Here is a 27,690-nt window from a genome sequence, read left to right as displayed (position 1 = left end):
GGCTCGGAATTCTTTCCTCCGAATATTTTAAGTAGCCTTACGGATTTCCAAGGGTTCTTTTGCTCTTCGCCATCGCCGGATCCACGGATTCGCTGCGAGAGAGTTAAAAACTCTATCTGCAGGTGTCGGTCATATAAAAATCCCGGCCATCATCTTTTTCGCTCTGTCCCTCTTGTTCCGCTTGACGGGTGGAGCTTTATTCTAATTAATTAATGGATTGATCAATTGATTTTTGATCAATATTTATCGCATTCCTGCTGACGCGCCATCTGCTAAAATTCTGATTTCTTCGTATCTCTTTTTTGCCCCTCGGAAATTCCTTTTCCTCCTTTGCTTTCGTTTCTTTTTTTCTTTCTCCTTGTTCTTCTCTTTACTTTCTTCATCTGTTCTGTGACAGAAAAGAATTAGATCGCCTGGATTTACATCTAGGTCAGTGCCCGCGTCTTACTTAACTGTGACTCAATGCTCCAGTTTGCCCCGCCACTAATTCCTACCCCACGTTTTAATCTCTCCTCTTCCAGTCTCCCCTCCGGTTCTCACGGCCCTTCACTTACCCCTTACTTACTTTTCTGGGACAGACAGATAGATCGGTCGCATATCTGATAGATATATACTTCGACTTTTTATATAGACGGAACGAACGAACGATAGAAACCTCGAAAATGCCCCCAACCGTCCACTGCGTCCGTCACGCTCAGGTCCGTTCCTCTAGCCCCTCACCCTCTTACACTGTTTCAATCATCTATCGATATTCAATCTATTCAATTTACATCGCAACTTCCACTCACCATCAACACAGGGCGTCCACAACCTCTCCACGGCCAACCACGTCATCCACGACCCCCTCCTCACGGATCTCGGCAACGAACAATGTCGCCAACTCCGCGGAGCCTTTCCCTACCACGACAAGATCGAGCTCGTGGTTGCCTCGCCCCTGCGCCGAACCATGTACACGGCGCTGCAGAGCTTCGAGCCATTCTTCAAAGCGAACCCGGATAAGAAGTTGATCTTGCTGCCGGATACGCAGGAGACGAGTGACGTGCCGTGCGATACGGGTAGCGAGCCTGAGGACTTGCAACGTGAGATTGAGGAGAAGGGGTTGCCGGTTGATTTGCAGTATGTTACGGAGGGGTGGAATGATAAGGTATATCTCTCTCTCTTTTGCATACACTTTTTGGATAATGGGGAATGCTGACGGGTGGGATGATTCATAGACGGGTCGCTATGCGCCGACTAACGAGGCCATTACGGATCGGGCGCGTGATGCACGACGGTGGTTGAAGGAGCGACCGGAGAAGGAGATTGTTCTGGTCACTCACGGTGGGTTTCTGCATTTCTTCACGGAAGATTGGGAGGACAGTAGTCAATACCAGGGTGGGTTTCATCTATCCTCTTTATCTACATCTGACTTGAATAGTCGCTAATGAGACCAGGAACCGGTTGGCTGAACACCGAGTTCCGCGATTACGTCTTCTCGCCAGAGTTCCACACCGAGGATCTGGACGGCAAAATACTGGCGGGCGACAACGCCAGCTTGGTCGAGACCGTGGATTCGCGCGCCCGTCGCGGAAAGGACGGACCGATGGCTGGTCGGCGACGACAGAGCACGCTGTACAAGCTCGGAACGCAGGATTGGGACGCCCAGGGGTTGCAGCTCAGTTCGGCGGAGCGAGAAGTGCTCAAGAATATCGATCCGAATGGTGCTCGCAATTAAGATGGCTTTTTCGTCGCATCTTAATGGGTATGCTAGGATCGGACGGAAGATACCCGGTCTGTTTCCTTTGTAGATAGTGCTAAATTAGTTGAATAGAAGAATAGAAATGTGGTTGCATTCATCTATTGTCGACGAAAGGCACGGAATATCTGAAAGAATTGATACTTGTGCTGGGCTGAAACCCCTTGTGGATAGAATGCTTTGAGCCGGCGTTGTGGTTGCCAAGGGCCACACAATGACATTGCCGTCTGCGCATAGGGTCATCAAAGGGATGAACAGATGCCCAAACATGTCAAAACAAACGTGATCTTGTAGCTCACATGCACAAAGAGACACCCCTGCATTGTCTCGTTCGTCTATAAGTAGCCGACGACCGCGAGTCCGAGTCTTCTCTTCGACACTCAGCAGCATTCGTCCTTGAATAGGTGCCACGGCAGGTGAGTCTCACTGCGTAAGGAACAAACTGATGGCTCTTAGGTCGATCCCAAGCAATTTGTTTGATCGCGACCTGTAAGTGCACTTCCTCATCCGAATGCTGACAGCGACAGGCTCTTCTGGGCTAAAGATACCTGTCTCCACGACCGATAAGTACATCTCCCTCCTTACCGGTCTATCTGCTGATACTAGTAGGCACTGTCAAGAGCCAAATATCCCGTTGCCCCATGAGCTCTGTGTAGCTCACGTGTGGTATACGCTTCTCTCTAAGTACCTCCCATTTAATCTACCAACAGGGGATACTGACAAGGGCACAGGCAGACAAAAGGAAGCCGGATAGAGGATTGGGTGTCCTCTAAGTATTCATGTTCTCTTTAGGTTGATGTCGGGCTCTTTTTTTCCTGATATTTTTTGGGCCGACGGATGACATCCCGATTGATGAGCACGACCTGCCCGGCTGAGCAGGTAACCCAATAGCTGTACACCGTAACACTGACGCTTAGATATAACATCTTGTGTGGCCGCAATCGAAAGCTAGTTCGCGGTATCGGTACAGAGTACTTTAATCCTAACTGACGAAGTGGGTAAATTAGGTACCGCTGATAGTCTGATACAGCAGATGCAGTGACACGCAATTGGTCTTGGCAGAGGCTTAGCTTGCATATGCAGAAAGCGGACAAGTGACTGCAGGAATACAACTGTGACGCCTGACTGACAATGTGGAGTGGTAGCGGTGTGGGGATGCTGGCATATTTGTACATAGGTCTTTGGTTTTCCAGAACCTAGATGCTGTGTGTAAGAGGCCAAACCGTGATATCTGTCCGCTGGTTGAAAGCTGGTGTGTGCTGCGTTGGTCCTCGATTCTGACGTGTATTTAAATGATTCAATTCAATTGTTGTTTTCCATCTGTCGATTCAGTTCATACTGGTCCCATGGTAAAGTCAATTCGTGCCGTTCCGTCTTGATTATGGTACATTCCCATCATCGACCTCGGCTAATCGGTGTCGATCCAGGCAGAACCGGCAGGCGGTTGCATTTATTGGAGGCGGAGTCAAGGCAGCAATATTGATTATCAACAAATTCCATCGTATTCCTGATATTGATGCTGATCGGACGGTGATTCGTCACCATGTCTGTTTGCTTTCCATCTGTAGATGATAGACTTGGCTAGTAGTACTCTGAGTACTGGACCGTGCAAAGGCGGTCTTAGAATGCGGATGCCTGAAATGGCACCACTGAGGCTTATATATGAGGCCGTGCTTGTAGAGTGGAACAGATGAGAGATCTGCTTCCGATATCTGGTTGCCTGGCAGGAGGAAGCAAAAGGAAGATTTATAGAAGGCAGAGAAGCGGGCGATACTCGTTGCGGTAAAGGCGCATGCAGGTGATCGGCGTCTATTTTTAGCCGACCGCGTGGCCCAGGCCTGAGGCAGCCTTCGCTCATCATCTTCGACCTCGTTTATTTGGCTTCCTTCCTCCACCCCGCCTGTGGTTCTTTTCGTGCTGGCTTTATAACCAGTCCAATGGCATCTACTTGTCTGCGCCCATCCCTGGATTAAACTCGTCTCCCAGCCAAAATGCTTGATGAAGCCCTCCCGAGTATGGTTCCACGGGTTTCCCTGTCCCTGACGACAACCAGGTACTGACATCAGTCAACATTAGCATTCTTCCTCAAATCCACCCGCCAATCTCACCTTAAGTCCATTTACTTCTGTCAACATGGCAATGACCCCTCCCCCGCCTACTCTCTCCGCCACGCCGACCCTTCCACCCCCGACGGCAAGAACCGCTACGCCGCCGCCCTTGTTGACCCTTACGTCCCCGACATCATCTACGGCGAGGTCCTAATCATCCCCGAATGGACGCAACCTAGCCTCTCCGCCGACGCCATTCGCGCAAACGGCGGCGTCACTCCCCCGCCGGAACCCCTCCTCCCCACCCACTTCACCATCCACCTCTACAACCCCGACCAGCAGGTGACCGTCGAATTCAAGCCCAAGAGCTGGAACAGCCCGGCGACATGGACCTTCGAGATGCCGCAGCATACCTTCCGGCAGCCATCCAGCTCGAGTCTCGATCGCACGCAGACCGATCCCGCTGCTGCCGACACCACGCCGAAGCTTCGCTTCAACTGGCGCCGCGATAGCAAACTGTCCAAGGATCTGACGTGTTACCTATCCGGCAAGACGACGTCCATGACGGAGAACAAGAATAAGGCGAAGAGTAAAGAGCCGGATATTATCATGTCGATCTTCAAGGGACTGCGGGAAATGACGCTTTACGAACCGAACATGTACCGGGTCGAGATGGAGGATTTCAAGGGCCTCGAGGTCGTGCTGCTGTTGGGTGCCGTGGCTATTCGGGACGTGTACTTCTCCAGCATGAAGGATAGCTTTAACCTCTCGAAACAGGCAGCCTCGACGGCTGCACCGCCCGTATCTACCTCTATCCCTACCTCTGGCCCTTCCGCTGCCACTTCTGCCGCTGCTGCTGTCAACGGCAACCACCGACTTAGTCTTCCTCCGATCAACACAACATCACACCAGAATCAGAACATCCCAGTCGCTTCCGGGGGTTTGAACGCCGTGCCAACCCAATCCCCACCCCAACCCTCCAAACCCACCTCCTCCAGCACGAAAACCAAACCCTCCAACCAACAACGCAAAGAAGAAGAACGCCGCACGCAAAAACTCCTCGAAGACGAAGAAAAAGCGCGCCGCAAACGCCAAGCCGAAATCGACCAAGAAACCCGCCGTCTGCAGCGTCTCTATGGCGAAGAAGAACATCGCGCTCGCACCCACACGCCCTCGCTTCCGCCTCGCGCGTCCGGCGCTCGACCTCAGCAGCCCTCTAGCTCGAGACCGCACGCTCCGCCGCAGCCGAGACCCATGCAGCCTAATGGGCGCGGGGCCCCGGCGCAGCGCTACTACCACTATCATCATCATTCGCCGTCGACGCCTCATATCCCGTCGGGGCCGTATTTGTCGCCCCCTAGTGGTCGGAGACCAGATCCGAGACAGCAGTCGACGGTGACGTTTGCGACGCCGGATGGGCCAGTGGGCACGACCACGGGGGTGCGGCCGACGGTGCAGCCGAAGAAGAGCAGTTTCTTTGGATTCCGGAAGTCGGGGGATGAGAGGGAGAGGGAGAAGTTGAGTAAGAAGCGGAGTTCGATGTTTTAGTTTTGGTGTAGATTGGGGTGTTTTTTTGATTGGGATGGTTGATCCTGTTTTTTGGTGTATGAAGTTATGATACCCCTGCTTGTTGGCGTCGCGTTCACTCTTTGAATATCTGCATTTCTTTTGTTTTCGTCGATCTTTTCTAGCATGTCTCTGTATGCATGCATGCATCTACATAAAAGCTATTCTGCAATTGATACCTCACGTCGTCAACGTACACGAACCGGCCAAACAAAAAGAATACCAATATGAATATCCAGTTACCCACGCATCTAAACACTCACACCATGGATCTACAACGGCCTCCCCTCTACCCCCTCCGTCGTAATCGTCACCGGCTTAATATTCCCCTGTTCATCGAACTCCATGCGATCGATGCATGTGACCCGATGATCGCGGGCTGTGTCATTCACATACCGCCGATGGTACACGATGTAGTAGTCCTTGCCGTCGGGCGTGAACACACTGTTATGGCCCGTGCTGGTCCCGACCTTGTCGTTTCCTTCGAGGATCTTGGTCGGTGTCGATGAGAATGGGCCGGTGGGTGAGGGTCCTGTTACGTAGCTGACGCCGTAGGAGTTGTCGCCCCATCTGGTTTGATTTAGAGTTAGTATTAGTTCTTTGGTTGGCCATAGGGAGAGACCGGGGGTAAGGGATACACAACAAGGGAGGAAGTATGAAACCAGAGAAAGAGAAAGGCAAACTCACCCGCCCACACTATACATAAAATAATAAACCCCATTCCTCTTCAACACCCACGGTCCCTCAACATAATCCTTCGGAGTGATCTCCAAATACTCGCCCTTCAGCGTGACCATATCCTGCTCCAACTCGACCACCACCGCATGAGTCCACCCCCCGAAATACAACCACACCCTACCTTCCCCTTCGCCATCCTCATCCTCGTCCGCATTCCCATCGGCATCATCCCTAAAAACCTGCGCATCAATCGGCTGCGCCCCCAGAACCGTCGGCCCAGGAACCAACGGCCTCCCAAGAACATCCTCAAACGGACCCTCCGGCCTGCCACTCACGGACTTCGCAACCCCAATCCCGGCACCATCCCCCGCGCTGAAATACATAAAGTAATCACCCCCCGAGGACCGCTCCACGGACGGGGCCCAGGCGGCGCGGTTCGTGGACCATGGGATCTCGGTGAAGTTGAGGATATGGGGGTGTTTGGTCCAAGTGAGGAGGTCGGGGGAGGAGAAGGCGTCGAAGAAGGTTTGGGTCTCGTAGGCGGCGGAGTAAGTTGGGTAGATCCAGTAGGTGTGCGAGAAGATGCGGGCTTCGGGGTCGGCGTACCAGCCGGGGAAGATGGGGTTGCCGGTGAGGGTTTCGTTCGCGTTATTGTTGGGGTTGGGGGAGAAGAGGGTGGTTTGGCGGGAGAGGGTTGTTGGGAGGGAGGAGAGAAGGAGGGTTGTTAGGATGGAGGAGTGCATTGTGAGGTTGGGGTTGATTGATGGGTTAGAGGATAGAGTGAGGGAGAGAGAAAGAGAGAGAGGTGGATGAAGAAGGAGAAGAGGTTGGGAGGAAAGGAAGGAATGCAGATCAGATCAGACGCGATCAGAATGCGGGGAAGAGATCAGATGATACATATTCGACAGTCTGCAGACTGATTGACGGAATAAAGTTGCTTCAGCATCTTTGTCATATAATTAATCCATATAATTAATCATCAATTACTCCTGGAGTCAGAAAGTGAAGCCATCAACTTAGGGCTACGGTCTATACAGACAACCACCATAACCAAGATAGTCCTCCCTCCAAATTATAAAATGACATAAGGTAAATAGATAATAGAGATAACATGATAAATAGACGTCACAAAGAAACAGGACAACCCCTACCTCATCCAATATTAGAATAAATACAACCCCCACCAACCGAACGGCTGAGAGAGTAAACACGAGCCCCGTCTATGAGCTTATCCACGGTAAAAGATTTAAATAGCAACGAAGCTCGTACCGCACCTTAACCCGATCGTATTCTCCCGAGCCACTTGTCTACTCCGGGCTTAGAGTGCCTCGTACCTGAATAGACAGTATCCTGTCAATAACTGCAGATTCCGCCGCTATAATGGGAGCAGCACGGGGCACGCACGTCATGCACTGACCACGCACCGATCACTCTGCCTTGGACATCAATTCATCTAGTCAAATACTATACTGTTAATAATATACTGCAGCTAACTAATGCAATGCCCTATCTAAAGGTTATAGGTTTTTCTGGAGTCAACTAGGTGCACAAAGCTACCATGGCTCTACGTTCTCTTTGTCCCTTGCCCTGCGCATAAAGACCTCTTTGTCAAAGCAACCTTTCGAATGAATATCTACAGCTCCATCCTCTCCCCTCCATGTTCTTTAATCATCTCCCTCTATATCCCTTTTCATCCATTTATATTCCTCCATATGGCACCCTGCCAAAGTCCTCGCCGGCAGACCAAGAGCCGACCCCTAAAGCCAGTAGCATACTGGGATAACTTATCAACTACCTGGCTGACCAAAGACGCTCTACGAGAGCTACAACGGAGGATTGAAACTAAGAAGATCCAGTCTCATCCACCCACAGACCGGGGATATTCTGAAGGTGCGACCAGCCTCCTTCAGCAGTGTTCGCTGCGCTACAGAAGAAATATCCAGCGGCACTCGCGGCGTGGAGGACCAGACCTGTCCGACCTCCGAGGCGTGCATATATTTCCTAGTTGGGCTCGATATACACAATACTAATTCGCTAGCAGTATCCGCCACCCAGAGCTGGTCCAGCAACACCCACCAGCAGGCCAAGGATCAAGGGTAGTAGGCAGATGGGTCAGAAGCTGTCACCGTCACCGTCACCATCAACACTACACGATGACACCTCAACAACTCCTTACAGCCGGAACTTCGAACAACACCTAATCGACCACCGGATTTACCTTCCTCTATACCCTGGCCAGAATATCGACGACGACAACGAGCCCACCAACATCGCCGAAATCCGAAGACGACTAGCAGCGCCCCGACGCTCCCTAGACCCAACAACCTTCTCCGAAGCCGAACACAGCCAGTTCATAAGGGCACACTGGGCCGCTCAAAATGAGGCAGACGTTAAGGCCTCCGTGTTCCCTTTCATCGAGGGATCCTCTACTTCTCGCCAACAATCTGTCAGTCGCGATACCCGCTTCACAAACCTCGCTCCCATAACGGACGGCACCATCGCTCAAGCAAAGCCTGATATCACCTACGGCGCACGTCCGGAGCAGCTCGATCGTGAGATTCGCACACAGCTCAACAGGCACATCGTCCCCTTAACGAACGACAGCCTCCCAGTCGCACCCAACTTCTTCGTGGAGGTCAAAGGGCCATACGGGGTGCCCCGCGTCGCGGACCGACAAGCTTGTTATTACGGGGCGCTGGGGGCGAGAGGAATGGAATCTTTACGTTCTTATCAACCTGGTCATCGCCAGCAGCAGCAGCAGCATAATTCAGGGCCCGAGCCGCGAAATAACGCCTACGCAGTCACCGCGACGTACGCCAGTGGCTCTTTGAATTTATATACCTCGCATCCAACAATGCCAGTCGCTACAAGCCAAGAAGTGGAAACAAGTCAACGCCGACCGGAGTATGTCATGACACCGCTTCGCTCGTTCGCAGTTACCAGTGACGTGGAGAGCTTCTGCGCTGGGGCGGCTGCGTATCGGAATGCAAGGGACTGGGCAGGGGAGGTGAGAGATGAAGCAATTGCGCGGGCAAACGGGAGGCTTGCGGAGGCGAGGGTCAGCGGTGCGGGATCCGGACTCCATTCGGTGGCTGAAGAAGAGGAGGAATGAAGATAGGGGGGATCGTTAGCTGAGGCGGCTTTGAGATAGAAGTTCAACAGACAGTCCTCCTACTCTACCCCCGCTGCATAGTACATACTTCATATCGATAGATTCAGAATCTGTAGGCTGCAAAAGGCGAGTCGTATGAATTCCTTTCGAAGGCGATTGTTTGTGATCATAATATCTTCTTCTGTCTAAATAGTAGCATGACCAATGGCGTATGATGGATAATTCGGTCAGACTTGTGTCGCTGTAGCCACGAATGACTGAGCGCTCAGTGCACGCACCTCCGCACTCACCACACGACCCGAAGCCGCTCCCAGGGCGAAAAGCGGCACCGGTAAGGGATCCTATTCAGTAGCGTGTATACTAGTAGTATGCACGCATGTATGCAAAAGTCCCTATGGCCCGGATTCAAGCTTACACTCTTACTCTCGAGATTCTATATATGCCGTACTGGGATTCCTTCCCCATTCCTGTTATCCTGTCAGATCCATCCGTCCTGCAGGTACCTACCGTAGATGTCATAGCTTTAGGTAGCTCCTCCCCGAGCCCACTAACATAACACACTAAGTTCGGGTTAGTTAACGACTAACGCTAACCTACCAAGAGCGATGGAGACAGGGTCTATGGGGTACTGTAGATCCTCGTTTTCGTTCTATTTTCGGACGTTTTACGTTTTACTTTTTCTTATCGGTGATCTACCCCGGGCCGTTTTTCAGCCTCGAGAAATGGGCTCGTTAGGATTGGCTATTATCCTGGCCTTATGCTCGTAAGTCGATAACCGACTAGGACCAGGAACCGAGAGATGGGCTGGAATGGGGAAGAAAAAGAAAACAAAGCTCCATAATTAGGTACGGTAGTGTAGCGTAGTGCAACTTGTTCGTGAAGATCTAGTGGATATTACACATTTACTAACTACAACTGAACGACTCGCGATTCGACATCCAGCTCCTCTGCCCGAGCCCGATGGATTCGAGTGCAGATCCAGAAGCAGACCTAGAATAGAAACAGGGAGGGCTTGAGGATGAAGATAGAGGGGAGTTGAGCGATGGATATAGATAAACACGAGATGATAGGCTTGGGGGCTGTTTCGTATATCTCGTCTTTCTTGATCTGGGGTTCAAGTCAAGCATATAAGAGGGAAGCTTTAGGCTTGAAGATCAGATCCGGACAGGTTCAAATCAACTTCAAGATAACGACAGCATTCCTACCTATCGATCAGAGATCGTACCAACGTTCCTTCCACTTTTACTTTGCGGACACTTTCCTTGACTATTCAGTACTTGCCTCGTCAGGTCGAACTATTATTGCTACAACACATTCCTTCGTCTATTTAGCTACATTTACTACATATCCTTATACCACCACACTCCTTACTTCAAACCCATCTCAGATAAACCACAGTACCCAGCAATCAAAATGACCGGAGTTCCCTACAGCACAGGCTGCTCTCTCTGCCTTGCGCGCCGCGTCAAGGTACATATCCATCCACCCACCACAAATTCCTCGTATATCACCCAACTAACAATCTCCTAAAAGTGCGACGAAGCCACCCCCTCCTGCACTCAATGTCTCAAATATGGCCGTCCGTGTCCAGGATACACACGAACTTTTCGATTCCAAGACGAAGGACCACGTCTAGAGCGTCGACACGCTTTGTCCGCGGCCCCCATTACCACTACCAGCAGTAGTAGCCCCAGAAAACGGAACATAACCACCTTGAACCCAGCATCAGGCGCCGCAGCGGCAGCGGACGTTCACGATCATGCGCTGGCATTGATGCATCGAGGGCAAGTGCACGCGCAGCAGATGCAGCCCCACGGGCCATCAAACGCCGGCAGCCTCTACTGCAATTCCGGCCTCGACGCTTTCCTATGCCATGACATGCAAGCAACCCTTCCTATAACGGACATCAACACCCTACTCCGCACGATCTTCCACACTCACTACCACCACAACCTCTTCCGACTGCCCCACGAACCCGACGCCCGTCAGTTGAGGAACATCGCGAACAGCCCCTTCCAATACGCCTCCACCGCATGCCTCCTTAGCATCTACCAAGCACAAATCTCCAACGACCCCACGCAGCTCGAAACCAGCCGCGAACTCTACGCACAAGCCATCCGCGAAGTCGTTTCGGGGTTATACGGCGACGCAGCGCTCAGTGTGGACATGCTAAGCGCGACAATGAACCTAGCGCTGTATGAGATGCTTGCGCGCACGAGCCCGGGGGCGTGGGTCGTGCATGTGGAGGGCGTGAGGCGGTTAATGAGGAATCAGGGGGCGGAGGGTCATGTGGGGGTACTGGCGAGGGAGATCTTTTTGGTGTTTAGGGGTTTTTTGGTACTAGCAGCTTTCGAGCAGCGAGAGAAGTGTTTTTTGGAGGAGGAGGAGTGGAGGGCGTTGAGGTGGAGGGTTGCGAGGGAGGATCTCGCCAGGGCGGGAGGCGGAGGGGGGATGGCGAGGTGGGTGGATGTTGAGGAGAGAGTGTTTGGGGAGGTGGTGAGGTTGCCCGGTTTCGTTGCAGCGGGAGGAAGAGGAGGAGGGGAGAGGCTGGGAAGGGAGATGGGACAAACGAGGCAGAGGTTGGTGCAGTTGGGGATGGAGTTGCGTGCTGGCATGGAGGCTGAGACGCCCCAGATTAGGGTTGCGGGGGTCACGATGCCGGATCGCGGGCCCGGGTTGCTGCTGCAGGGCGTGGAGAGTGCCGTGGCGCTGCTGGACAGATTGCTGGCACGAAGGCACAGCGATGGCCGGTTCAGGCCCTTTCGCCTGGTGTGCGCGTTGAACGAGGGCCCGGCTGCGATGCCGCCCATCGAAGGCATCACTTGGCTGGACCAGCTGGCTTCGTCTTTTGGGATGATCGGGGTGAAGGTGGTGGATGGTCAGTGACCATTTTGATGTCGAGATGTGCTATGCCTAACGAGTTTCTTTTGTTGTTTTCTGTCTCTATGCCAGTGTTACTTACCATATCAGCGTTAAAAGTGTTTCATTGCAGCGTTGAATATCATCATTTTCATAGTATATGTACACGGGGAAGAAAAGGTTAATACGACATCGATTCCTCCAGCAACTTCCTCAATTCTCCCTTCTCGGCCTCCAACTCCTCATTGAGATTGGGCGCAAGCATCAGCACCCGCTTCTGCGGAAGCGTCCCCTCCACCAGCGACTCGACGTCCGACGGCTTGAATCCCAGATCCTTCAGTCCGCGCGGCTGGTCGCCCAGCTTGGCCAGGAAGTCGGCCAGCGCCTCGCCCAGTACCTCGCCCGCGCTCTCGCGCTTAACGTTCGAGATGTCGACGCCGAACGCCTCGGCGGCGGCCAAATGCCGGTCCGGGTTGGACGCCGCCGTGAATCGGAAAACAGCAGGCGCTGTAACGGCGACCGACACGCCGTGCGGGATGATGGGCTGGTCGACCTGGTAGCCCGCGTGCTTGTATCCCGGGTTCTGGCTGGAAATCGGGTAGCTCATGCCGTGGCAGAGGTGCACGCCCGCGTTGCCGAATCCCACGCCGGCCAGCGTCGCGGCCAACAGCATCTGCGACTGCGCCTCCATGTCGTCGGGATCCCGCACGGCTCGGGGGAGGTACTCTACGGTGCTGCGAAGCGCCTGCAGGGAGAAGATATCCGAGATCGGGTTGGCGCCCTGGTAGGCTGGACGGTTGATCGGGTTCGTGGGGCGCGGCGTGCGCTCGTTATACGGGATGGCGGTCCACGACTCCAGCGAGTGGCAGAGCACGTCGAGACCTGAGGCCGCTTTCACGGCGGAGGGCATGGTGCGCGTGTTGAGGGGGTCGCAGATCCCCAGCGTGGGTTTCAGATTCCGGTGCGCGATCCCCGTCTTGGCCTTTTTGGATACGAGATCGAAGATGGCGGTTCCTGTGGTTTCTGAGCCGGTGCCAGCGGTGGTCGGCACGGCCACGAGAGGCTTCAAGGGTCGGGTCACCGGTAGACCCTTGCCTAGGGGCGCGTTCACGAAATCGAGAAAGTCGGCCTCGGGGAAGACGGAGTAGAGGTTCATCAGTTTGGCGGTATCAATGACCGATCCACCACCTATGAGTGTCAGCGTCTGTCAGTCAATGTTCACGTCCCGGTGATTGGGAAGGAATAACGCACCAACAGCAAGGAACGCATCCGGATTATACGGTTTAGCAAATTCAATTGCTTCCATAACCCTACCTAAAATCAGCTCTATCCCCAAGCAAACAATCCAGCCAGCCCAGATAACCTACGAATAATCCTTCGGCTCAATGCGAACCTTATCAAACACAGTAAACTCGATACCCTCGCGCGACAAACCCTCAACGGCCTGTTTCATCGCGTCCAGTTTCACCACGGTGCTGTCCGTGACCACGCAGACGCGCTTGGCCTTCATGTTGGCGAAATCCATCCCCACCTCCTTCGTCGCGCCCGGCCCGAACCGGATGCTGGAGGCGGCCATCTCGAAGGCGTATTCCTTCTGGCGCGAGGGGTCGGTGGGAGTGGCCATGTGGCGGCGAACATGGTCGGCGAGGGTTGGGGAGCGATGATGGTGGTGGTGGTTGGGATTCGAATGGCAGGGACACGAGGGAGGATGCGTGTATTGGACGGTGCGTAGGAGGTTGAGAGCTCTGTTGGCGGCCGAAGGGCCCACGCGGATTGAGGGTGTGACCATAATGGGTATCTGGTGTAGATGGAATTGAAGAGACGAATTGGTTCAGAGAAATGTAGACATATAGAGATTAAATTGGTGACGATGGCAAGGGAGAAAGACGGTGAAGCGGAAGGGAGAAGAAGGAGAAGGAGAAAGTTGGGGTTGAAAGTGCGGGGAATAGAAATGTCCAATTCGGGGATGTCGCACTGTTGGCCGAATGAGCTTCCTGTACGGAGTACCTAATACTGTGTAGTCTGGGCTACTCACGGCCTGTCCAGCTAATTACGACCTACAGTTGGAGAGCGACTAATGTCAGCATCTCCCCAACCATGGGTCTCTCTACTTACTAACTCAAATCCTTGATTCCCACCGATCGGTCACTTGTCCGTTCTACTAACTATGGGAAAGGGAAGAGCCGAGGTCCCCGGGATTGGCACTGCGATGATATCATTCATAGTCGTGTCTCATTATTTTGCCCTAACAAACTCGTCCTGAGCAACAATTTGGGCCAGAGTTCCATCCAATCCAAAGAAAATAAATGAAAAAAAAAAAAAAATTATTCAACGCAAATTATGCTCCATCATTCAGTATGTCGTAATTCCTGTCGTTCTTGCGCACTCACATCAGCCTAGACTGAATCCAGCCGCACCATTAGCAAAAATTCCACTTACATCACATAGGATAAACCAACCTCAGCAGCTCAACAGAGCGTCAACACCAAGTCCTTAGATGCATCCTGAATCCGCACCTGGCTACCCGCCGGCGGAATGCCGTCTTCCCAAGTAATCGCCGGCTCCGACGGCAACAAACTGACCTTGCTGCCATGGAAGGGGTCACCAAAGACATCCGACAGGTCGTACCACACCGCCCGGTCGACCAGGTTATACGCGAACACGGTCTGCGGCGAGCTGATGTACAGGCCGTTCTTGATGGTCGTCACCTTGAGGCCGACGCCGCCGGTCAGGCCGTCGTGGCGGAACGCCTCGGTGTAGTTCTCGTGCGGCTGCACGGTGATTTCGGGGCTGACAGACGAGGCGACGGACCAGACGTAGACGGGTCGGGTGCATTGGTTCACGACGACGGCGTGGCCGAGGGTTTGGTTGGTCATGCCCATGTTGGGGAGGGCGAGGCCCAGGGAGGCAAGGGAGAGGGAGACGAGGGAGGGGAGTTTGAAGTGCATGTTGGCGAGGGGTTTTCGAGTTTGGCTTCTTGGTTTGATGGCAATTGAAATGGACTGTCGATGTCTGGTTCTCTGGTTCTCTCGGGAGTCAGTCAACGGGAAGAACGACTTCTATATATCCTCATCTCCCCTCCCAGCCTCCGTGCTGATTTCAAAGGCTCGTTTCATGCTAACACCGCCGGGAACCCTGCTCCCTGCTTCCGTGTTCTGTCGGGAGGAGACATGGCTGCAAGGGGATGCCGAATCGTCCCCAGCCAACCGATACCTATATCTAAAAAAAAAGTGGCAGGAACCGGGAGGCAGGGCACAGGAACAAGGTCGAGGTTACATACCTTAGGCAAGGCGTGGAACACAGGGGCGGGAATGTTGGCGCGCGTGAAGCATTCCAGGGAAGGTCGGATAGCCGTCGCGCCCTAACCTCCTTTCTCCCTGCTAGTACAACAGATGTACTACTATGCCATGGCGCGACAAAGACCTAGTATCCTGCAGTGCAGATCCTTCACTTTTCTTCCTGACAGGTTCACACACGAACGGCAAGTTATGTTCGAGACCAGATCGGCCGGCTGATTTCCATTGCCAGAGAAAGCATTGAAAAATTGCGTTGACACCCAAATCAAGGTAAGCATGTCGCAGTTCCACATGGTCCGATATTTCCATTCCCTCTATCAATATTTACAAAACAGTCCCAAGAGTATATGTACAAAACAACGATCCAAAAAAATGACCCCGCTTCCAATGTGAATATACAAGTATATATGCATAGGTATAAGATGCACACGTGGCGTCATTCTAGGTCAGTAGATTCCACGGTTGCACGTAACCCGATGGAATTACATGCCATGTGCCACCCAGGTATTCGCCATCGGTTCTTTTAAAAGTTCACAATTTCGGAGGTACTAAGCGGGATGTCGCCCTTGCGTGCAACCACCTGAAGGAACGAAGATTTCAAACCGGTAAAATCGACTCTGGTCTCAAAGCCGGCTCGTTCAACAGTCTTGAGGAACGTGGTGTCTTCAGAGTCCACGGATGGTGCCGAGTAAATCGCCCAGTTGTCGTACTCCGTGGCGCCGTTCCAGCTCATCCATACCCGGGTCAGGTCATCTGGAGCCCGTTGAGCCACCAAGGCAGGTTTCCAGAACGGGGTCGCCTTCCATTGGCATTTGTAACCACGGTACGATGCCACGGCGTTGTCGTCTCCGAACTGTGCACTGAGGACCTGCTTGTTGTCGGCGTCAAACTCCTTCACCTTGGCGATCGATCCGTAGCCCAGTAAAACGTGGTTTGTCTCTTCGCTCATGAGCTGGTAGCTGCCTTGACTGACACTGTGAATGACATCACCTTCGTCGCTCAGAACGCGCAAGGCGCTGACCTTGCGGTTGACCAGGTCAACATTCAGACTCAAACCCGTCGTTGGCGCAACTTCATCGGTGGGAGTGTTGGCATTGTTGAACAGATTGAGAACCATTCCTTCTTGTGTTTGGTTGTAGATCCGAATGTCGTGCTGCCACGAAAAGAGAGCGTTGTCATCGATCTCAAAGTCGCCGGCACCTTTCTCTCCCTGAAGTCATTGTCAGTACACGTCCAACAAATTGAGGGAATTAGCCTACACTCAGTTGCCACGCGATCGAGCCGTCGTTGCGAACATGGATGCCCGACCAGTAATGACGCAGAGAGATGATATAGCCGTCATCCAATAGATTAACCGAATTGATGTGGTATGCATCCCAAGGCTTCTCATGCGTTCCGAAATCGTCTCCTAGACCCTGCTTGGACTTTTCCAGAGGAATTTCGTCAAGGTGATTGAGGGCGCTCCACGAGTACACGATCTCGTTAGTCGCGATATCAATCTCGAAGAACATCCCATCAAGCATGTAGTCGTCCGGCTTGCCGCCAATCGAGGTCAGGTCGTGTTGCGTCACATTGTAGGCCGTCACCAGCAAGGTGTTGCGATCCGTGATGTGACTCTCGTGAAGATCGATGTAGGAATCCTCGTGTTGGCCTTCGGGGGAGATGAAATTGTCCTGCAGCGTGACGGTGTAGATTTCCCGGTAGGTGTTGTCGAGAATGTGAACTGTTCCGTATCCGAAACCCAGCTTCATCATATTTCCGGCCCAAAAGGTGATCACATCCTCATTGAACAGCTTCTGCACCTTAAAGTTGGCGGCGACCTCGGTGGGGCCCTGGTAGACCAGATGGCCGTCATCGCTGTAGATCAGAGCGGCGGTACCCTGATCCTGGTTCCCGCGAGGACCGATGAAGATATAACCGGGATCGGTCTCGCCGCTTTTTGTGACATGCAATTGCGGAGGAACGAACGGGGCGGTGGCCAGGGTGAGGAAGGGCCAATTATCGGCGACGGCGCCGAGGGATAGCAGCAGAGTCGTGCAAGTGGCTAGGAAACGGCGAGCCATGGCGGGAGGTCTATTAGAGTTCTGTAGCACAATTGAACATATACATTGATAATTATAAAGAATAACCACAGAGAACGAGAATCAAAAGAAGGACTACCAGTTAGCTACCGGGGAGAGGTAACAACGGTGAACGCCGCAAGGGGGTATCAATTGAGCAAAAAAGAAGAAACAAAAGAACAGAAGAAAGAAGAGGAAGATGATGAAAAGCGCGCACCAGGGGTAAAAGAGAGAAAGAGAAAAGAAAAGGCCCGAGATGGTGACGAAACAATAATGGCGGCCAGGCCCACCGCCGACGTGGAGGCGATGGAGGAATAAGAATGAAACTAAGAAATTGTCTTGCGTTTAATCACTTCGGCCGCTTCAGGCAGGCGGTGAGGTACCGGTTTCGCGTGGACACGGGACTTCCGCAGGCGCCTGAGGCGCTGATTGGCCTGCGGCGGCTCCCTGACGCGCAATGGGATGGATCTGATCATCCCAACGGGGGACTTGGAGTCTCGTCTGCCTCGCTCTCCCCCACATGGAGCGGCCGCCTTTCCTATGAGGTCCCGCCTCGCTTCCTAGACCGTGACTGAAACAGGCAGCCAAGACCCGCAATAGGAATGTCTGCTATCAAGCATCGGTTGGATGGGTCGATTGACATTTGGTCTCAATCAGCCAAGACTGCTCGATTGTGAGATCGTGTTTTCTATCTACGCCGTACGTTGAAGTAACTGAGATCTATCGGGCAGTCTTTCCTTCCGGTACTCCGTACCTCCCAGAACACTGTCTTCGATAAGACTCGAGAGCAAGGGGATACTACGCATAGTGAGCCCGACCGATGATCTCCAAGCCTGATACGGAGACCCAATCCGGAGCACTCAATCTGCCACGAACCCTGAGCAGATGATCAGCATGAATATCATTATCTTTGATGCGTCTAGCCGACCCGCCCATACACTTGGAACACCGTGGCTCTTATCATCTTGTCAGATCGGAGTTCTACTCCGCGAGACCTAAAGCCCAATACCCGTCAATTAAAACTGCCAGGTGCTCAATCGATGGTTACAGTCGGTCAAATGCCGGACAGTGAGATTGAACGACGTGAAAACAAGAGAGCCTTAGGTTGGTTAGAAGCACTCGACTTCCAGAGCTCCACCTGTTTCCTTTAATCTTCACAAAGAACTAATTTATTGGTGCATGGTTTTCAGCTCCCTGCTTCGTATTTCGAACTATTCGCTACTAGTTCCAATGATCTAAGGAACATGTCGAATTGGCCGCTGCGATAAAGTGACGCTATCAGCTTTCTTTGGAGATGTAACATTTGCATTCTACATTATCCTATTAGAAATGAGATGGTTAAAATAGAGTGTCACGTATGATACCTACTTAGATAGAACCCCATATGAAATAACCACCAACTCGAGAACCTGGTGCCTCAAGCAAAACATGCGCATTCATTCAGAACTTCTTGAAACTCCAAAATCAAATGTCAGCTATAATACGTAGGAAGTGCGCAGAAAGAACTTCCAATTCGACAGCCACCAGTTCATACCCCGTAGATGTAAACCATCGAATTAGTACGAGAGCACTATAGGTAGACGCTAAGTCAAACTGGAATAGAAGCAATACGACTCCCGACCATCATCAGCAACACGAGAAACACCTTCGTACCTCTCCCCTCTCCCTCTCTCCATTGACTCAGAAGAGCCCAAACCTCTCCTACACCCATCTACATAGCTACACACACACATAGAATCCAACATCCACAAAAAAATGACAACCCCAAACCCAATAACCCAACCCCCCCAATACGACCCCCAGAAAGTCGAATACATATCCACCCGCCCCCAAAAGCCCATCGAGATTGTCGACCCGAACCCCACCTGGCCGACCACCTTCACGCAAGTCTCCCAACTCATCCGCTCCGCCCTAGCACCAGAAGCCGAAGCGGAAGACCCTAACCCCTTCCTCCTCTCCATCGAGCACATCGGCTCGACCAGCGTCCCAGGCCTCCCCGCCAAAGACATCATCGACATCGACGTCCTCGTGGCGGACCCCGGTGCGGAAGACCGCTACATCCCCGCTCTAGAGGCCGCGGGGTTCCAGTTCCTGATCCGCGAGGAGGAGTGGCATCGGCACCGGCTTTTGGGACTTGAAACCCCCTACGTGAATTTGCATGTGTTTGGGCCGGAGAGTCTCGAGGCGATTAGGCATCGGTTGTTTCGGGATTGGTTGAGGACGCATCCGGAGGATCGGGATCGGTATGCGAGTGTGAAGAGGGAGGCGGCCGCGGAGAGCCGGAGGATGGGGGAGACAACTATGCAGTATACGGATCGGAAGGACCAGGTGATACGGGAGATTTTGAGGAAGGCGTATGAGGCAAATAAGATGTTGGGGTAATTATTATTGATTGGCTAGAGTGGGTTTGGAAATTGCAGGTTGGTTGTTTGAGTGAATTGCTCTTGGTAGGTAGGTAGATTAGGGGGGTAACAGCATTGACTAGGTGAGCATTATGGCTGCTGACAGTCCTAACTTGAGAACACTCTTATAGGAAGTCGAAGGGGTAGTCAATGTCCAATCCTGTTATCTAGAGATAGAATGCACAGTATGTGCAGACAGGATGTGCTATTAGTAGAATCAGAATTTTAGGGAGGGGGTGATTTGCACGAGTAAGCTATATTTTGACAGCATGCATCCCTTTTGCGTCTGGTTCTTCATAGTGCATTAGCAGGGTGAGTCTGCTATTGTTGCAGTTTACACAAGCAGTTTGTCGTTGTTAGTTATGGTTGATGACAAGTGGAATGTTGGGAAGATATCTACTAACGCTCCGTCCAGGCATCACCCACGCCCACCCATTAACCAGCCAAGGGGGAAAAAGAATCCAATTCTTGATTTGTCCAAGGAGAGAGACGGGAAGACACCTATGTAGAAACCGAGAAAATAGAAAAGCAAAAAGAACAGCCCAACGCGGGGCTCGAACCCGCAGCCTTGTGATTAAGAGTCACACGCTCTACCGATTGAGCTAGCCAGGCGCTGTTGTTTAAACGGGTTCTGAATCTATGTTCTATGAACCTAAACAAAACAACAGTAAGTCGATCAGCCTACCAGGGGTGTGTGAACGTTTTCAAAGTAAGGAGCAAAAAGTGAGCTACCACCAAATTCACTCTGGTACTTTGATTGCTCACTAGCAGAATCTTGCTATTTGCCATTACTTTAATTGCTCCTGATCAGGCGGTGGTTGGTCCTCAGGATCCCGGAGGCCACGGATAATCTAATTCTTTTCAAACTCGCTCTAGATCCGTTGCAGATCCTCTTTGTCCTTGTTAAGCAAGATCTAAAGCTTCCTCAATAGACTCCATTACCATTAGTAAGATTCCTTAATTACTCTGGCAAAGGAGACCGGATAACACTTCCGATGCTAAAGCGGCGTATTTTCTGTATTCGGCTGCTCCAGCAGGCATAGCCGCAGTAGATGAAAGATATCTAGCCTGATCTGTAACAGTATAGATAGTACTAGATCTGATAATCTTCTTGAAAGATTCCTGCCTCTTATCGGAGAACCTATCGTAACTAACAATCTAATCTAAATAGCCAGATACAGATTTAACATCTACAGTGAATCGGTTACTGCTCCTTTTTATCAATAATATAAATAAATTCGGCTCTTGCCCCTCTAGCACAGGGTAGAACAGTGTGGGGTCTTCCGGCTGCGCACCTGGTACCCTTCCCCGGACATATGTAGCGCCTGCGTCAGCAATATAGGGGGGATATCAGCTTCCAGCTCCCACTCTAGCTCGTCCGGGCGTGGCTCGGTACAGAGCAGGACTCTACTGTCTACGCCGGTGAGCTGGCCGGGATCGATCTGGCCACAAACAGGATAAACAACCGCAAAGTAGACACCCGCAAGGGATCAGAATGGAGCAAACTGGTTGTGTTTACCGATCGTCAGGCCGCCATCCAGGCGGTGCAGAACCCTGGCAGACCCTCAGGTCAATACAAACTGAGCAATATATACTGGAACGTGCGGACCCTACACAAAGAGGTCGAAATCAGGTGTATCCCGGCCCATATAGGTGTCCCAGGGAACGAAGCAGCGGACCGCGCGGCTAAGCAAGGCGCAGAGGGAGGCATTCAGTGGGCTGAGGAGATCCAAAGGTGCAAAGGGAAGAGGCTGAAAGAGGACCAGTGCAGGCAGGTGATCCGCCTTGCAGCAGCAGCAAAGCGCGTGGTACGAGCGAGTTTAGCAGAGAGATGGAGAAAGCAGTGGAAGATAGAGAAGACAGGCCAGCCCACAAAACGCCTGGTCAAGGCGCCTGGCAGGCGATCCCAGGATCTATACCGCGGGCTGCCCAAGCACTATACGTCTATCTTGATGCAGATGCGGTCTCAAAGGATAACCCTGAGGCACTTTCTCTACAAGATCAAGCAGCTAGAATCGGACCGGTGTCCGTGCATGGAGGGCTCACAGACTCCTATACACTTGCTTATGCAGTGTCCAGCGTGGACCACCGAGAGGAGAGATATGTGGGCAAAGATCCTCTCCAAAACCGACCTCCGGGTCACCGCAGACTACGATACTTTAGTCTCGCATCCGCAGGCAACCCGCTACGTTGCCGAATTCATGATCCAAACACAATTACTAGGGCAGTTTCACCATGTGGAGCTCGAACCTAACCCAGATAAACATACGAGCCGCAACGCCGCGGCAGGGGACTAGGTGTTGAAGACGCTGGTTAGTAGAATACGCGAATATATCCTCTTGCCGAGGAGGCAGGCAGTCAAATAACTCTACCGACTACGATACAGCTAAGGCAGGAGGATGACCAGGGAAAAGGGGAGAAAGAGGGGCCTTTCGGAAGAAGGGGGGGAGGGGGATTCAGGCGTTTGGGCACAGCGCATATGCATTTACTATCTCTTTTCTGCATATTTTGGGCATTCGGAGTTCAGAGGGACTATATTCTTGCCTCAGCTGGATGAAGCGCCTGCATAGCTAGACACCAAAAATTTAGGCTCGATCAGGTTAATAGAATATTGATTGATTGATTGGATCCCCCTGGTCTCAGTGAAGGTGGCATGCGGTGGATCGACACCATCCTAGCTCCAAGCAACAGTCGCGTTTGGTGGCAGGAGGCAACTTGGAGAGCGATGGATGAGGCTGCGACGCGATACTCGACCGAAGAACTTGCGTCGTCCATGTGGCATGCCGACAAAAAGGATAATTGTCAATTTGAGAATGAGGAGCTTTGGGGCGCGGAATGGAATTCAGAGTACTCGGATTGTAAGGCAAACTACTGGAAGCCTTTCATCCTCGAGGGTATTCATGCAGCAGCCAGGACGAAACAGGAAATATCTATGCGCCGGGCTACTGAAATTTAAGGCAACGGCAATATATAGCAGAAGTGGCGTACGCTCTACTAGCTAACTTTACGGTTAACTTGTGCAGTTTGGATTCACCAAATAGTAAAGAAGTATCCGAGAGAATGTGGAAGGGATGCAGAGTTAAGACGCAGGAGCAATATTGCATGCTTTACCATCCATCACGCACACGTCTAGGGCCAATTCTCAAACCTGCCGCCTTTCTACCCTGTCGCAACTCGCAAACTCGCTGCACATATTCAATAGCAGTCTCACCTTCCAAATCTTGCAGGTTCCGTGTGTCCCCAATAGTAATCCTGACTTGGCCAAAGTTTTGAGGCTCCAGGTCGACCTGAAACATGACCCGCCCGAGGAATAGGCACCGAATCTCCAGGCTTCGACTGTCCTTGACGCGGACTACGATGCCTTCACGGGGCTGTGGCGCGAACAAATCCAGTAAGAGCAAGCTCTGCTCTCTGATCTTTTTGTTACTCAAATTGTGGAGAGTTGAGTTTTTAGGAAAGGTATCGAAAGAAGCTTTAGTTCCCCCAGTAAATTCATCTACTTACCAGAAGCCCACAGCGTCGCCATTATCTCGTATGTCGGCCTTCGCCAGCATATCGTACTTTCCTAGTGCCAGTGGTGTCTCGAGTAGATTCGAAGGGCACCAGCAGAAGCCATTTTTATCTAGTGTATCACCATCGTGGAAGATGTGCTGAAAGGGTATCCGCTTGAACGAGCAGACAATTTTTTTGTAGATTTTAGCCGAGTCCATGGATTTTACCGATACCCCGGTCAGTAGCCCGGCAATGATCGGCGGGTCGCGCTCCCAGGATGTATGACGATGGCTCAATGCAGTCAGGAGATCATTTAATGTGGTGATTTTCCGCCTTCTCAAACTTCGGATCAAGGTGGTGGCTAATTGGTGAGCAAGCGACGAAGGCTGGCGAGGTTGCGCCAGTATCTTTTTATCCAAATCCAGTTTGGTATCAGCAAACTGCACGACCACCCGCTGACTTACAGCCAGCTCCAGGGCTGTCCACGCGCGACTGAACCATGGAGATAGAACAAGAGCCAAAGCAGCAGCATCCTTAGTTTGAGTAACGTTGCATGACTTAAAAGTTGTCATGGACCAAAGTCATTTCCGCGTCACGGTAATAGTTATGCATAGTTCGTAGGGCCTTGTCTCGTAAACCTCCTTTGTCGGGAAGGGATATAATATCCCACCAGAACCCGTTGCACTGCAGTTCAGTCGCATACTCTGCGAAATCATTGAGCAATCTGAGCTTCTCAAGCAGCCCAGAGCTTCTAGATAATCTAAGATTTTTTTAATTTTGAAATCTGCAGATTTCCATTAAAGATAAAAATAACTATAAGACTGAAAAACTTATTTAAAATATAAAAAATAATCTATTTGACAATCTACACAAAAATCTACATTTTAATAATTAGTCTCGGCATTCTAAATCTTAACATTTTAAATATTAATGCATTGTCAAAATTACAACTATCAATATTGATCATTTTTGTGAAAAAAAATCAATTTTTTTTTTAAATATTGATGAAAATGATGCTAATTTTTATTCGATATAACATTTCACAATGAATAAAAAAATTCATATTGATAATATTTTTTATTTAAATAATTTTTTCAAGATCTTATACGCTTTAAAATATATATTTAAAGACATCTTTAAGACTATAAATCAATACATCACATACACGAAAAATATAATCTATCCAACTTTCATGAGGAAACTCAAGATGTATTTGGACATTTATTTTTTGAAAAAAAAAAGAATTAACAATTGTTAAACAAAATAAAAACAAGTTAATAATTATTTGTTATCAACATCTTTTGTTTCTTTGAATTCATGTCGAAATCCTCAAAAAAGATTATATAATTAAATTTTAATACATTCTCTTGTCATATATCAGTAAAATTTTTAGTTACAAAATCTTCCACTTTATAACTGAAATTCCAAAAATGACCCAACACAAAAAACGCAGCAACAAAAAAATCAATTTTATTTTCAATAAAATTTATAATAATGTCTCATTTATTTCTAACAACAAATCTAATAACTCAAATAATACTGACATTTCATTCAAATCCTAATCTAATATTATAACATCTTCAAAAGACACTGTCATCTCTAACTCGATTTCGGATTCTCTTACAAAAATTAATCACCGTTCTCATTTTTTTTCTCAAATATTGTCAGGAACCTTCCGGCTTGTTCCCAGGAACTTGCCGGTAGGATCCCTCCGTATGGAACTTCCCGCCAGGAATCTCCCGATTCCTGGCAGTCATGTTGGTAGTAGGCAGTATCATAAATAGGGGCTTCTGTCCACACCCAGCTGCTGCAACCCATGCAGCTTATTCTTTGCTAATACATATCTACGTTCAATGGTTTATGTTCCTTACACTAATAAGCTGCATCAATTGACCAGTTTGAACCTCGTTTGATTCTTTGTTTGATTCTTTACTTGATTATCTGCTTGCACCGTCTTGGCATCGCCAAGGCCTTCCAGAACCCTTCTAGAACCTTATCAGAACCCCACCAGGACCCCGTTAGAACTTAGGATGGATCGCCCTACCAACAGAGCCTCGAGCAGAGCCAGCAGCGTGGCCTCGCAGCACTCCCTTAGGAGCCGCGGCGAGCCCGCTGAACCTCCGGCTCCTAACACGGCTGTAAAGAAGAAGCCAGCAAAAGCAAAAGTCGTTGCAAAAGCCATCCTCGCCAGCACCCAGCCAGAACCGGAAGCGACCCCTATCGCGACCGCCCCAATTTCGAGTACCTGTTTCGACCTTGGCAATGTTGATATGAGCAAAAAAAAGTCTTTCGAATTCCCTACATTAAATCGCAGAAATGTCGGTGAAAGTAGCAGCTTTGGAGCCCCCCGTGCTCTCTTTGGACGCCCTTCTGAGGCCCCTATCTTTGGCCATCCTACAGAAACACCCTCCAACAGTATGGAAGTCGACATGTTGAAAATGCAGATTAAGCTCCTTGAAGAACAAGCAAAGGCTTTATTCGTCCAAGCTCCTCACAAACCGCAGCACCCATCCTTATTGTGCGCAAGCCAAACGGTGGACTGCGCGTCTGTGTCGACTATAGGGCCCTGAACGAGCTTACAGTCAAGAATCGCTATCCTATCCCACTGATCAACGAGACCTTGAACCGTCTTCGAAAAGCCAAGATCTTTAGTAAAATTGACGTGATTCACGCGTTTAACCGTTTACGCATTAAGAAGAGCCAAGAATGGCTGACTGCATTCAATACCCAATATGGTCAGTTTGAATACCTAATGATGCCGTTCGGTCTCTGCAACGCCCCGGCTTCATTCCAGAGTTATATCAATAATTCGCTGCTTGATTATCTCGATATATTCTGCACGGTTTATCTAAATAATGTTCTAATCTTCAGTGACAGCAAAAAGAAATATACAGAGCACGTTCTCAAGGTTTTATGCCGCTTACAGGATTGTGATTTACAAATTGACATTGACAAATGCGATTTTGATATCCAGGAAGTCAAGTATTTAGGCCTTGTTGTAACTACAAAAGGCATTCGCATGGACCTTGTTAAAGTAGCTGTTATTCGCGGATGGCAGATTCCTTCATCGATCAAAGATGTTCTTTTTTTTGTCAACTTTGCAGGCTTTTACTGCCGCTTTATTCGAGCTTTTTCGCATCGTACAAGGCCTCTTACTGACCTTATTAAGGACAGTGAGACCTATGAGACCAAATCAGGGGCGCGCCGCGTCCGTTATTCGCCGTTTGTCTGGATATCGGAATGCGACAAAGCGTTTAAGAACTTAAAAAAAGCCTTTTAAATAGTTCCTGTATTCACACATTTTGATCCCGACCTCGAGATATGGGTCGAAACTGATTCCTTCGATTATATAACTGTTGGAATAATGTCGCAGATGCATAATGGCGTGCTACGTTTTGTGGCCTTTTTCTCAAAGAAGTTGTTTCTTGCGAAAACCAATTATATGATCTATAATAAAAAACTTCTTGCAATCATTCGATCCTTTGAAATTTGGAGATCGGAGCTGGCCAGTGCATCTTCTGAAAATCTTGTTAAGGTTTACACAGATCATCAAAATCTGCAGCATTTTATGATTACAAAATAGTTAAATTACAGACAGATTCAATGAACCGAATTCTTCTCTGAATTTAATTTTAAGATTATGTATTGGCCCGGAAAACAAGAAAAAAAACCCGATCTTTTGACATAGCGTTCTCAAGATCTATCACAAAAAGCGAATGATGCCCGCGAAAAGGAACGCTTTCAAACCCTGCTCCCGCCCCAATACCTTGACGAAGCAATTCAAAAAGATCTCCTCGCGATCACCCGTAACACGCGCAATGCCTTTATCCCGGTCAACGACCCTGATAGCGCCGCATCAACAGCTCTTAGCGATCCCCCGGAGATTCTTTCCACCCCCGAAGATTTTGAACTTCCTTTAGAAACATCCGATCAATTGAACAATCAGCCCAATGATCAATTAGCTGAAGACTCCGCCAAACCATCCGCCTCGCAGCCCTCCACAACTCCTTCTGAACAGCCTGATGAGATGCCCCTGAAGACCTTTATCGAGGAAACTTACGAAAATGATGAAATAGTACAAGCAATTATGAGAGCTAAAAATGAAAACAAACGAAAACTTTCTCCGGCTGTGCTTGAACAAAAGATTCGACTTTCTATGGCCGATTTTACTGTCCGAGATCATCGTGTGTGGATTAACGAACAATTATATATTTTTGATCATCAATCACTTCGCCATCGAATTCTCCAGACTCTGCACCGTGACCGGTTATCAGGCCATTCAGGACCCAAAAACATGTATCGAACGACTATTCGTTATTACTACTGACCTCGCTTGAAGAAAGATATTTATCAGTATACCGACTTCTGCGCCACATGCAAACGCGCGAAGGCCCGCACAGTGCAAGCACAAAGACTGCTTCATCCTCTTCCAGTACCACAAC

General features: G+C 50.3%; 10 protein-coding genes and 1 non-coding gene across 11 annotated transcripts; 5 read left to right on the top strand and 6 right to left on the bottom strand.

The window, feature by feature from the left end:
* Window positions 1-662: 662 nt before the first annotated feature.
* On the top strand, window positions 663-1,714 carry LDX57_005362 (uncharacterized protein; the record flags this gene model as incomplete). Its single annotated transcript, XM_046087042.1, has 4 exons — window positions 663-698; window positions 800-1,144; window positions 1,215-1,374; window positions 1,434-1,714. 4 exons carry the CDS (start codon window positions 663-665, stop codon window positions 1,712-1,714), a joined length of 822 nt encoding a protein of 273 aa, XP_045943008.1.
* Window positions 1,715-3,519: 1,805 nt separating this feature from the next.
* LDX57_005361 (uncharacterized protein) lies at window positions 3,520-6,838 on the top strand. Its single transcript, XM_046087041.1, has 2 exons — window positions 3,520-3,748; window positions 3,812-6,838. The coding sequence occupies exons 1-2, from the start codon at window positions 3,727-3,729 to the stop codon at window positions 5,329-5,331; spliced, it is 1,542 nt and encodes a 513-aa protein (XP_045943007.1). The 5' UTR covers window positions 3,520-3,726; the 3' UTR covers window positions 5,332-6,838.
* On the bottom strand, window positions 5,622-6,770 carry LDX57_005360 (glycoside hydrolase family 43 protein; the record flags this gene model as incomplete). The annotated part of the gene is made up of 2 exons (XM_046087040.1): window positions 5,622-5,919; window positions 6,037-6,770. 2 exons carry the CDS (start codon window positions 6,768-6,770, stop codon window positions 5,622-5,624), a joined length of 1,032 nt encoding a protein of 343 aa, XP_045943006.1.
* A 901-nt stretch (window positions 6,839-7,739) lies between the features above and the next one.
* LDX57_005359 (uncharacterized protein) lies at window positions 7,740-9,139 on the top strand (the record flags this gene model as incomplete). Its single annotated transcript, XM_046087039.1, has 2 exons — window positions 7,740-8,015; window positions 8,069-9,139. 2 exons carry the CDS (start codon window positions 7,740-7,742, stop codon window positions 9,137-9,139), a joined length of 1,347 nt encoding a protein of 448 aa, XP_045943005.1.
* Window positions 9,140-10,552: 1,413 nt separating this feature from the next.
* LDX57_005358 (Zn(II)2Cys6 transcription factor) lies at window positions 10,553-12,025 on the top strand (the record flags this gene model as incomplete). Its single annotated transcript, XM_046087038.1, has 2 exons — window positions 10,553-10,609; window positions 10,673-12,025. The coding sequence occupies 2 exons, from the start codon at window positions 10,553-10,555 to the stop codon at window positions 12,023-12,025; spliced, it is 1,410 nt and encodes a 469-aa protein (XP_045943004.1).
* A 154-nt stretch (window positions 12,026-12,179) lies between these two features.
* Window positions 12,180-13,154, bottom strand: LDX57_005357 (hydroxyacid-oxoacid transhydrogenase; the record flags this gene model as incomplete). Its single annotated transcript, XM_046087037.1, has 1 exon — window positions 12,180-13,154. The coding sequence occupies one exon, from the start codon at window positions 13,152-13,154 to the stop codon at window positions 12,180-12,182; it is 975 nt and encodes a 324-aa protein (XP_045943003.1).
* A 51-nt stretch (window positions 13,155-13,205) lies between these two features.
* Window positions 13,206-13,787, bottom strand: LDX57_005356 (uncharacterized protein; the record flags this gene model as incomplete). Its single annotated transcript, XM_046087036.1, has 2 exons — window positions 13,206-13,308; window positions 13,366-13,787. 2 exons carry the CDS (start codon window positions 13,785-13,787, stop codon window positions 13,206-13,208), a joined length of 525 nt encoding a protein of 174 aa, XP_045943002.1.
* Window positions 13,788-14,466: 679 nt separating this feature from the next.
* Window positions 14,467-14,946, bottom strand: LDX57_005355 (Bys1 family protein; the record flags this gene model as incomplete). The annotated part of the gene is made up of 1 exon (XM_046087035.1): window positions 14,467-14,946. The coding sequence occupies one exon, from the start codon at window positions 14,944-14,946 to the stop codon at window positions 14,467-14,469; it is 480 nt and encodes a 159-aa protein (XP_045943001.1).
* An 871-nt stretch (window positions 14,947-15,817) lies between these two features.
* LDX57_005354 (arylsulfotransferase family protein) lies at window positions 15,818-17,357 on the bottom strand (the record flags this gene model as incomplete). Its single annotated transcript, XM_046087034.1, has 2 exons — window positions 15,818-16,504; window positions 16,554-17,357. The coding sequence occupies 2 exons, from the start codon at window positions 17,355-17,357 to the stop codon at window positions 15,818-15,820; spliced, it is 1,491 nt and encodes a 496-aa protein (XP_045943000.1).
* Window positions 17,358-19,109: 1,752 nt separating this feature from the next.
* Window positions 19,110-19,736, top strand: LDX57_005353 (GrpB family protein; the record flags this gene model as incomplete). Its single annotated transcript, XM_046087033.1, has 1 exon — window positions 19,110-19,736. One exon carries the CDS (start codon window positions 19,110-19,112, stop codon window positions 19,734-19,736), a length of 627 nt encoding a protein of 208 aa, XP_045942999.1.
* Window positions 19,737-20,295: 559 nt separating this feature from the next.
* Window positions 20,296-20,368, bottom strand: LDX57_005352. The gene has a single exon. It is a non-coding gene; the product is annotated as a tRNA-Lys (tRNA).
* Between the last annotated feature and the right edge of the window lie 7,322 nt (window positions 20,369-27,690).

The sequence above is a fragment of the Aspergillus melleus genome, assembly GCF_016097325.1.
Source record: "Aspergillus melleus strain CBS 546.65 chromosome Unknown contig3, whole genome shotgun sequence".
NCBI classification, from domain to species: Eukaryota; Fungi; Ascomycota; class Eurotiomycetes; order Eurotiales; family Aspergillaceae; genus Aspergillus; species Aspergillus melleus.
The sequence above is the reverse complement of the archived record's forward strand: the minus strand, read 5'-3'. Positions and strand labels throughout refer to the sequence as shown.

What these genes read in the sequence shown, in the direction of transcription:
- LDX57_005361 (XM_046087041.1), top strand. Translation starts at nt 3,727, where the DNA reads ATGCTTGATGAAGCCCTCCCGA. An exon ending in GCTTGATGAAGCCCTCCCGA is followed by an intron (nt 3,749 to 3,811) that starts GTATGGTTCCAC and finishes AGTCAACATTAG; the next exon opens with CATTCTTCCTCAAATCCACC.